Consider the following 11,793-nt stretch of genomic DNA (forward strand, 5'->3'; position numbering starts at 1 on the left):
TTTCACACTACAATAGCAGAGTTGAAGAGACCATGACAGAAACCACATTACCCAAGAAGCCTAAAATAGTCTCTAGCCCTTGACTGAAAATGGTTGCCAACCTCTGCCCTAGATGACTCGCCTACTGGGTGTTCACAGATGCTGTTCTGTCTGACTTTCCAGCCCCAAGTCCTCCCTTTCATAATCCTTAGGTCTTTCTTCCATTGACTTCCACCCTTTACTCATTTTCCCTCATTTTCCAGTTTACTTCCCACTTGAGGGCTCCCAGACAGGAGGCAGAACAGAAAGTGAGTAAGTGGAGATTTTCAGTTCATCTTCTGCGAACATCATCAGAGCTACCCAGAGGGAACAGTGCAGACATGGAGGGCTTCTCCCCATGACTGGGACAGGGCCAAGGAGCATTTCCTTAGGGACTTCAATTCCAAACGGAGAAGGAAAAACTGACTTTGTCTACATTCCGCAACTAACTTAGGTTGGCCAACAGCCATCTGGGCACTTGCCCAGAGCACAAATCTGTAAGAGACACTGCATCACTGGGTGTGTATCAAGATGGAAAGAAAGGTATCTGCCAGTAACTGCTCCTGACTGGAAGGCATATTTTAATATACCACTAGAGGAGGGAGTGGTTGGTGAGATTTAACAATAACCGATAATCACCAAACTGACTTTTAAGATCCAGTTAATGGTGAGGTTTTGTTCTGCTAAATGGGGTGTGAGAGGCCCAGTCAACCTGCTTCCTTTTCTGCTCTTACCCTGCCCACCCCCTTACCCTCCCCCACCCTCCACACAGGATTCAGCCTCTCCAATGAGTGAACATGGAATAAATATCTAAGGACACAGGTTTGAAGAGGCACCTAATTATTAGCCTACCCATGTGTTTCCACCCAGCCCTATTTATAACTCTACACTGCGGACTCCATGGAATACAGTTAAAAATGGAGAAGGAAGGTGTAAAGGCTAACACAGCTGCAACGTGTCCACCTACTGAGCCCTGGGGCTGCTGGTGATCTGGCTTGCGGGGCATGAGTCCCCTTCCAGTCTCTCAGAGCTCTGAAGGAGGCTGCATGTTGAGTTCAAGAGGGCAATCTTCTCAGGTACAATTTTTTTCTAGACAAACAGAACTTAGAGGTTAAAATTATTTTCTTACTTGAAAGAAACCAATCTGAAAGGGCTACATACTGTTTGATTCCAACTATATGATGTTCTAGAAAAGGCAAATAAAGCTATGGAGACAGAAAAAGGATCAGTTGTTGCCAGGGATTAAGGGGGAGAGAGGGATGAATATGCAGAGAATAAGATTTTTTAGGGCAGTGAAACTACTCCGAATGACTAGAAAGGTGGATGCATATCATTATATGTATGTCATTATACCTTTGTCAAAACCCATCAAATGTACACCACCAAGAGGGCACGCTAATGTAAAGTATGGGCTTTGGGTGGTGATGATGTGTCCATGAGGTTCACTGATGGTAGCAAATGTACCCCTCTGGTGGGGGATGCTGCCAGTGGAGACTGTACATGTGCGGGGGTACATGGGAACTGTCTATATTTTCCATTCAATTTTGCTGTCAACCCAAAATTGCTCCAAAAACTGAGATCTTTAAACAAATTATCCTACTAACGGACAATACCTTATTTTCTCTAAAATAAAAGTTGCAGAGGCTTCAATTACATCTATAATAACTACTCCAAATGCTAAGCAACCAACGTAATTTGGTTCCCGATTGGTCTGACCCCCTTTGCACATATTAAAAGTCTGAGTCCTATTTACAGCAAACAGCAGTTCAGCATTACATCTGATGACTAAGGACCCACATAAGTTGCTGAGCTGTTAAGCAAACACATGAACCCTAAGGACAACAGCAGTATCATTTGTTGAGCACTTATTGTATGTCAGCCTCCAAGATAGGTACTCACACACTCTTATTTTCATAACAAACATGAGTCGTAAATACCGTTTCATAGAGGAAGAAATTAAAACTCCAGAAGCTGGAGTGACTTTCCTGAGGTCCCACGACTAAGCAGAAGTACATCCAGGAACGAAACCAAACCACTCTAACACCGAGGTCTGCATTCTACACACTATAGTACAGTTGAAAGAATGTGTACCTCATGTCACATATACTTACACTTTTACACCAGATGATCACTGCAACAAAAATAACAATAGCTGAGAGTTACTGCCTGGGACCCTATGGGGTAGGCATTGTCATCATTCCTTTTGCTAACAGAGAGTCCAAGGCTCAAAGTCAAATGGCTAGTAAGCGGTGGAACACTGATTCAGACCCAGGAAATCTGGCTCCAGAGTCCATATGTTGCATCCTTCTCTATCACTGCCATCAACGTCACAAATGCTGTCAATGATTACAATGTCAGTGCTACCTACCAAGTGGGTACCAGGAGATAAACACGCTATGTGGGGCCTGGGCTAATTATTTATAATTGATATGCACCATACTTGCTGTACATCAACAAACTATGTGTCATCAGACCACACAAATGACAGTATCAGTCTCATTTTCTCTATAAGCTTCGGAACTTTCTCTATTATATCTGCTTATTAGACACATAGACTCCTTAACCAGTTCTGTCTCTTCCACTCCCCAGTTCTGCTTTAGTCCAATGCCTGATTCTATACCAGACATAATTACTTCAAATGGAGCTAAATGGAGAAAAGAAAGTCTTTGTAATTGTTTCATTTACAGGTATTGTGTTCTTGGACACTTAAGCAAAAAAATAAAGTTTAAGAAAACATTTATTCAAAAACAAGCAAAACTAAACCATATGTTAATTAAGATTTGCAGACATTTGGTAAAACCTTAATTTGTAAAAAGCAAGAGAATGATAATTCAGGATAGTGGTCACCTTAGGGGGTCGTAGGCAATAGGACTAGGGGTCGGGGGCAAAGTAACTGCAGTGGTATTGGGAATGCACAAGCTCCTAAACTGGACAGCAGATGCATGGCTATTCACTTAAATTAGACTTTAAAATTCTTAAACACCCACGTGTGTAGCACTTTCCATGCATCGAGGACTCTATGAGAAAAAGAAAATGTTCATGGGAAGCTAAGTTACTTTCAGCTACCCAGGGGTTATTTATGTGTTCCATTCTGAAGAAGCTGTACTCTCCAACCCTCAGTTTGTTTACTGTCAAATAGGAGCTTCACCTACAATTCTTACTTCAGAGGGTGCACAGGTACAAGAAATCCCAAGCTCATGGGTAAGTCAACACATTTTGGTCAGCCTTAATATTTTTTTTTTTCTAAAACCCTTAAACTAGTAAATACTGCTTCTCATCTAACACAGCTCTGGTGAAAAGGGATTGCAATTTAAGGAAACTCCTTATTTTCTGACCAAAGAGGATTTAGAAGGGTAATTTCAAAGGTAAAACAAGACTATTTTCTTAGACCACTCCTAAGTGCCAGGCTAGAACTCATGAAAGATTAGAATAAATGCCAAAGAGAGACTTGTGACTGGTTCCTTTTCTAAAAGGTCTTGAGATCACTTTACATCATAAAATGATCAAATAAAGTCAGACAGTCCCTTCTTAAGTCCTCTGTGGAAGGTTAGTTTAACAACCAGAAAAAGAACCGTCTGTGTTAAGAATAAGTTTATGTTTGGTCATTTTGGACCATAACCATAGTACTTCCTTCTCTGAAACATATCAAAAATATTCATAAGGGTAATAATAGTATTGTGGTTAGGATCCATACTAAAATGTTTGATGATGAAATGATGTGATGTTTAGAATTACTTCAAAAGTAGGGTGGGGCATAGTAGATGGGGGAAGAAACAAAATTAGTCATGAATTGATAACTGTTGAAGTCAGGTGATGTATATAAATGGGAGCTCATTTTGCTACTGTTTCATATTTGAAATTCACCATAAAAAAGTTTAAAAAGTCTATTCACATGCCCATTGCCTCCTGGCAACTTAAAGGGTACAAAACAAAAATACGTTTATCCACATATTTTATTAGAATGTATTTATGATTGATAACTTACAGATTAGGGCCTCTATAGACAGACTCATGACTCCTTGGACAGAATGATTCCTTGGGACTCCTTGAATAAATGATTCAAATGATTCAGACTAACTTGTTAATCACATGCATGGCTACCATGATATAATCTTATAGCTTATATTTTATTAATTTGCACATCTAAAAATATCCTTGTCTGATCATTTGTCCCAATTACATGTGAAGAATATAAGGCAGTAATAAAATTTAGAGAAAAAGTACTAAGCATCTGGTGCCTACCATTTTCAGTATATGTGTATATTTACATATTTATAATATACTTTCTTCTATATTTAAGTATAGATTTTAAGTAAGAACACATCTTTATAATGAAGCCTATGCAGTTATTAAAAATTATTCTAGATCTATATTTATAAACACTTATAGATACAGAAAGATGTTCACTATATATTTTCAATGAAGAAGTAACTTTTAAAATGATGTTAGAGATTGATCTCATTTTTATATTATTGCATTTGTTTGTATATACTTAGAAAAATCTGGAAAGATATACATGAAAAATTTTACAGTGATTATCTCTGCTTTATAGTATACGTTTTATTGTTTTTTCTTTTTTATATTTTATACTTTTCTACATAATTTTTGTACAATAAACATTAAATATTTATAATTATTTTTAAAGAATTTAAAAAATGGGAATAAGAAAATTAAATCAGTATATGTGAATTGCATGCATGATAAAAGTAATGTTTTATATCAGTGGACAAAAGAGAAATTGTTCAAATCATGGGATATAAAAAAACTGCCTGGGGTGGCCAGTTAGCTCAGTTGGTTAGAGCCCAGTGCTCATAACACCAAGGTTGCTGGTTTGATCCCCACATGGACCACTGTGAGCTGCGCCCTCCACAACTAGAATGAAACAACCTGAAGCTGATGGGTCTTGGAAAAACACACTTTATAAAAAAAACAAAACAAAAAAAGCTGACTAACCATTTGAGAAAAACTCACATGAATCAAAATTCTAAATACAAAAAAGGAAATATAAAGATTTTAAAGGATGAAATATATGTCAATATTTATTTAATTGGGAGAGAGGGAGTTACTTTCAAAACATAATACCAAAGACAGAATCAATCATAAAAGACAAAACCTTACAAGATTACAATATATAAAACTTTAAAACACCAATAGGACCAAAGAATCATTTACAAATAGGAAAATTTTGAAACTATTTAACAAGAGGTCTAACAAATCTATGTTTTTAAATATGAATATCCAATAGAAAAAGATAGAATAAGTAACCCCAAATCACCAATAAACATATTTAAAAAAAACATATAAAAGGTGTTTAACCTCACTAGAAATTGTTTTTGTTTTTAAAAATAATATCCAATCTGCACCTAAAATAAACACTCTAATAAAATGAAGAAAAGAGTCTAAAACTGGTACAACTTTTATGAAGAACAACTTAGAAATACATATTAAATGACTAAAAAGTGCATACTCTTTGAATCAGCAATTCCACTTGTAAAACTTTGTCTAAGATAATAACAATGCATGCTAACTAAAATTTAGTTAAAAGGATCTTCATCAAAAAATAGAAAATGGAGTCAGATAACTATTCAACAATAAGTGATTGATTATAAATGACAGCAAATGTACACAATGGAATAAGAAAGACATTAAACATGTTTGTAGAAATGTTTATTGCACATCACAAAATATTTAGTATAAAAAGTTTGTTACACTGTCTATTTAAATACTTATCATAAATGTGTATACATAGAAAAATTCCACCTGGATATAGAGTATTTTTTTTTATTTTTAATAGTAATAGTTATCTCTGGAAGCCAGATTTCCAAGTTTTCTTCTTACTTACCTATATTTTCTAGTTTTGGCACACTGAGAATATCTTTTATTTAAAAAGGTTTTCAGACTTAACCACTGAGGAACAGACTCAGCCCAGGAAAGCTGAGAACATTCCTAACAAGAATCCCCTTATCTAAGCACTTCTCATAAGGTTATTAATTTGGTTTTCTGCCTCACTACACTGTAGCCACCCACAAAATAGGGACTGAGTCTTCTCATTTCTTTTTCATTTCTAATGCCTATGTTAGTGTATGGCATAATAGGCTGAATGAATGAATGAATGATAACCTTTAGGAGAGAGCCCAAAAGGCTCTTCAAGACACCTAAGGTTTAGATTGTGTATAGGAAACACAGTCACTATGAAACACCCAAGGCTGGCTACAGAGCCTCTCATTAATAATGAATTCCATTTAACCAAAAAATCTTGAAGTTTTCCTTGATTCTTCTTTCTTTCAAACCTCACATTCAATCTATCAACCAATCCAACTGAAAAAAAGTTGGTTCTACATTTAAAATGTGTGCTCACAGCCACTCTCACAGTTTCACTGGTACCACCTTGGTCCGAGCCAGAAATCATCTCTTGCCCATACAACTGTCATTAGTCCCCTTCTTGGTCTCCATGCTTCCATTCTGATGCATTGTAGTCTTCACACAACAGCCAGAATGACCTTCTAAAAGGCAAATCTAATCATGTAACTCCAAGCTCAAAATCCCCAACAGCTTCCCATCACCTGTAGGATAAAATCCAAAGCGTTTCCCAAGGCTTACAAACCCTGCGTGATCTGCCCTCCATGCCTCCTTTGAACTCATGCTCTTTCCCGCTGGCTCACAGGGCTCCAGCCACAACGGCCTACTTACTATTCTTGGAATTGTCAAAGCATGTTCCCATCTCAAGGCCTCTCCCTTCCGTCTTTTTCCCTCTTTGCTGGGAATGCACTTCTCTTTAAAATTGACCTCATCAAAAATATCTCTGCTTAAAAGTCACTTTATCAAAATAGCTATCTTTAACTACTTTTTCAAAATAGTAATCATTCCCAACCAGCCGTCACTCTCTTCCTTTAACCTGCTTTATTTTTCTTCAGTGACCACCTGTCTTTATATTATCTATTAATTTGTTTGTCTATCTCCTCCACTAGAGCGTCTATTGGACAAAAACTTTGTTTTCTTCACCACTCAATTTCAAGCACTTAGAAAAGTGCCTGCCACATTGGAGGTACTGAATAAATACGTATGAAATAATTAGGTGAATTAATAAATAAATGAACGACTTTAACAAGATATGCTTCAAGTTCTCATGTAAACACAGTGTTTGGGCAGTGTCTGCTCTAAACTAGAGTATTTCCTGAGGCTGATACCAAAAAGGGATGTTGTAATAAAGCAGGTCTTACAACAACATCACATTATACAATAATGATACTGATGTTGATGATTATTGTCAATAGGCCTGGAGTTTCGCAATCCCCAAAAGGCCTCCTAGTACCATTTAAGTCCCTCATCGACCTTATTGAAACTTAAAGTTTTTCTAAGAATTTATGAACAGATTTAACAGATACTGTGAATTATTCCCATGAGGAAAAGTCAGTTATTTCATATTATGAGCAACCTCATTCTCATTAACTAGTAACCAAACATTGTTTCCTGATACATAGCCCTGTAACATAGAACAATCTGATTTGCGAAAGCCACTAATGATTTCCCATTGGCTTGATTCCGTCAGTGAAATGAGACAAAGAGACCCTGCAAAATGAACACAGTCATTCTCAAAGCCAGTGTAAGTGAAACCTCAGGAACCAAAGTCAGCTGTGGTCTATTTCACACGTAGTTTGTTAACTAAAAAAAAAAAAAATTAAAGTAGTACTTAAGTTTGAGAATTATTTAATTAAAAAATAAACTGGACTGTAGTCAGTGTCAATTATACTTCCTTTCTGACATACATTCTTGAGAGAAAAAAAGCTAATATGTACCAGATCAGAAATTTTGCATAACCCTCATTGACCATCCTGTCATTTAAGTAAACTTTGAATGACATTCTTGACAGTCAACCAGTGATTCAAAAACACATGGTTTTTCACAACAAGGGGGTAAGTGCAGCATCGTACAGAACCCAGGCTATGGAGTCAGGCCAGCATGGGTTACAATTCCATTTCCGCCACTTAGTTGCTATGTGATCTTGGGTAAGTTCTCTAACTTCTCTGGGCTCTGTAACTCCACATCATCCATAAACGCAGACAAGAAAATGTACTCCATAGAGTTCTGATGAGGATTAGGACAATGGGTGCAAACCACTTATCAAGTACGTTTTGCCCCAGACAAAAACAATCAAAGGATGGGGAAATGCAGGTAGAATCACAAACACAGTGGAAGGTGGTATTCAGTTTGCAAACCACTGCACACTGGCAGCCAAGCAGGAAAACGTCCCCCCCAAAGAGTCTATGAATTGGAGCATCTATTGGGGGGGGGGGGAGAGAGAGAGAGAGAGAGAGAGAGAGAGAGAGAGAGAGAGAGAGAGAGAGAGAGAAATAGAGAGAGAGAGACCCCCCCACCACCGCTTCTCCCTCCCCCCACATGCCTTGAGAAGAAAGAGCACCTGTCTTCAATCTCAACCAGCCTAAAAGTTATTTAGCCTTTACACCTGCACTGACAATCCTAACCTTACACTTACAGACCTGTCTCCTCAACACATGTGTTGCAAAACCCCATATTTGATTCCCTGAGGCCTAGCAGCAAAAATGAAAACCTGTAACATTGCTAAATACAGTTAACGTTTACTTAGCAAACTACTATCATCCCCTGCAGTGTCCATGTTGTTGAAACGGTAATCCCCCGTCTCAGGCTTTGTCAGTGACGGGTGCTTTCTATCCACCCTTCAGTGAAGAACCAAGACAGTAAGTAAACCGCTCGTAGCAAGACGGTTTGCCCTATCTAAACTTCCGTTTTCCAGTTGCTGAGGTCCCAGCGCGGCTGGGTCAGTCTCCATCCAGCACAGACCAGGGGTGCTCTTTGCCAACAGTAGATAAAACTGCTTTGGCAGTTTCCCCACACACCACAGGCTGCAGAGAGGAAGTCAGTGCCAGAGCGAGAACGCCCAGGGCTGGGGGCTACCAGGAAGTTCCTGGGCCCCTCACCATGAGGGGAACGCGGGCGCAGCCTCGCGGAGACTGTCGCACACGGTACCTGGATGAGGTTCCGCTGGAACAAGGCGCTGTGCACGCAGCCGGGAACCTCCCCGGGCAGCTCCAGCGAGCCGTTCCCGCTGCGGATCCTCCAGCTTCCCCGCAGGCTGAGGCTGCGCGCCGCAGCCCTGATACCCGCACCGCACAGCGCGAGCAGCAGCAGCAGACGGAGGCGCATGCCGGGGCGCCGAGGGTTCAGTCCCCCCCGCCGCAGGGGGCTGCGGAAGCCACAGCTCACTCCGGCGCCAGCCCTCCGGGTCCCGGCCCTGCCCCTGGCTCCTGGCCCCGCCCCCCGGGTCAGCTGAGCTGCGGGGACGCTGAGCGTGAGTGTTGAAGCAGCCGCGGGAGGGCTGCGCTGTGGGCTCAGATCCCTGGGCTCTGGGCCCTCCTGAGCGCTAGTTCCCGCTGCCCCGGCGTCCGAACGGGAGACGAAACCGTGCGCGGCAATCGGGACACGCAGATCCCTGGGCTCCAAGTGGCGCAAAGCCTGGGGAAGCTCAGGGACAGACAGTAGTAAGCGGAGACCACAACTACAGTCGTTCCTCACTGCTTCAGAGAAGCGAAACACCGAGACACCCCACCACTTTTGTTCCCCCGAATTTCCCCAGACCCCCATCCACGCTGCAAGGTCCTCCTGGCGGCGGAGACGCCCACTTCCTGCAGCTCCACAGTGGTCTCAGAGCGCACCCCGCCCTTCAAAGAGTAAATAATCACTAAAAGTACCTAGTACTAGTAATTCGTGGGGTTGTTTTGAGGGCTGAGAAAATCCGTGTACAGCGTGCAGTACCGAGCCTGGCCCAGAGAAATCGCAGCACGTTAGCTAATCATCTGACTGGACTGTGACCTTCTGTTTAATTATGCCCCATAGAGGAGACCCTGAGGTTCCAGAAACCTGCACTAAATGTGCAAATTTGAAATCCTCTGCTGCTCACTAGCTGTGGGACTTGGGCGACCCACCAATCTTTCATATCTCCATTTCCTGAAGTCGGAAATGTAGGTGGTACTCCTTATTCAGGTCGTTATAAGCATACAATGGGTTAACATAGATGGCTGTTCCTAACAATGCTGGGATACCCAAGAAATACCACAAGTTTCATAGTCACATGGTCTATTTGACTCCCGTTTTTGCAATAGGCTATAACAGTGATCCTAAGAAGTTGAGAGAGAATTTCACATTGCATAAAATAGACGGGCTTATTCCTCTGTTGATGTTATCTGTCTAATTTCGTTATTTCGAAGGAAGTTTTTAAAGAGAAGTTGTCCCTCATCAAGTCCAAGCTTTGTTTTGCCTTCTAATGGTCCTAAATCCATAGATACAAGACAGTATTTTACTTTTTCAGAGTCACTGTTTTTCACAAGCCTGTTTTTCAAAAGCCTTGGCTTTAGGGACATTATGGATTGTCCAGCCCAAGCCTCTGGCTTTATAGCTTATAGAGGGAACAGGGTCCAAACAGGTCAATTGACTTGCCTATCATACAGTGGCAGACAGGACCAAAACTCTCCTTTCCTGGTCCTTAGTCTCGTTGCAGTTGAGCGTGTTCATATTAAAGGGGAAAGGCTCTGGCTGATTCAAAGGTTTCCTCACTCCAGACGCATTCTTACTTTTGATAGGAACGAAGCTCTCAATTCAAATAACATGCTATAATGTTAGATGGCCAGCCCTGGTACGTTCAAAACTGATAACATGATTATGGCCATAAGAATACAGGAATTTTTTTTCATAAATCCCAGAGATTCCGTTAAGCCAAGACAAAAGAAAATTCATGCCAGTAAATATGTTTGGATATATTCTGTTGTTCTATTAAGAAATATTTTAGGGAATCTATTCGTTAAAAAAAAAAAAAAAAAAACTAGAATAGAAACATCATTCCTCCTTTCATTCCAGGACAAACATAACGTTGTTTGGATTAGTACTTTGTTTTGAAAACCAAGAGCTTCAAGCAAATGCAAAGCCCTAATAAGTATTCTGCCTACAATTGTGATTGGCACAGGTGACATGATAAAGTGTTCATTTTGTTATAGAATTAATTTTTTGCCCATTATTTCTAGAAAAAATAAATCTTATTTTGTGATAGTCATAAAACTTCTCAATTCATGTAATTTAAAGGCACAATATCAAATACAATTCTAAAAGTAGTCACCCATTCTGTAACCTTACACTGTATAATATAAATGAATTCCATTTTGATCATCTCATTTGATGCTTTCCAGAATTTAGGTTATTTAGATCATGTGATAGTTCCTTGGTTTAAAGAAACAAATACAGCCTACAGAGTTTAAATGACATACAGCGCCAATATTCTGCTACAGGAGGTCAAAGAGGGCTTTTTGGCCCATTTCACCATGCTTCCTTCATTTCTAAATATATGAAGTTGGTAAACTCACTGAATGCCATGGTATACTAAAGCCAAGGATGTTCCAATCCCATGAGATAATTACATAAATTATAATAAGGGGAAGAAAAATTCATTTTACTTGCAGAGGGAGTAGCCGCTCCATGTGGACCCATGGACCACAGGTGGGCTGCACACAGGCTGTGCAGAGGCTTGTAGAAATGAGTTCAGGTGTGTGACCCTCCAGGCCATAGGAAGCTATGTGCTCGCCATGCAGGAACTTAAATTTCTGTGTCAAGGGGGCTGAAAAAAGGTTATCACCTGGCCAAGGCTACAAGGTCACACAGATGGATTGTGTTCTGGGCCTGCAGATGTTTTCTGAATGTCTTCACACTCACACCAGCAACCCCCCAATACACAACCAGAATAGCTGTAAG

The 11,793-nt window shown here is 40.2% G+C and overlaps 1 protein-coding gene across 1 annotated transcript in view; it reads right to left on the minus strand.

Annotated features, from left to right (window-relative positions):
- Positions 1 to 9,295, minus strand: part of MANBA (mannosidase beta) — a 77,622-nt gene extending 68,327 nt beyond the window's left edge. Inside the window, exon 1 of the mRNA XM_033106535.1 lies at positions 9,025 to 9,295. Within this exon, the coding sequence (XP_032962426.1) occupies positions 9,025 to 9,201 (177 nt within the window). The 5' untranslated portion in view covers positions 9,202 to 9,295. The remainder of the gene's footprint in view (positions 1 to 9,024) is intronic.
- Positions 9,296 to 11,793: the final 2,498 nt, after the last annotated feature.

This window comes from Rhinolophus ferrumequinum, chromosome 5 (genome assembly GCF_004115265.2).
Source record: "Rhinolophus ferrumequinum isolate MPI-CBG mRhiFer1 chromosome 5, mRhiFer1_v1.p, whole genome shotgun sequence".
In the NCBI taxonomy this organism is placed as follows: domain Eukaryota; kingdom Metazoa; phylum Chordata; class Mammalia; order Chiroptera; family Rhinolophidae; genus Rhinolophus; species Rhinolophus ferrumequinum.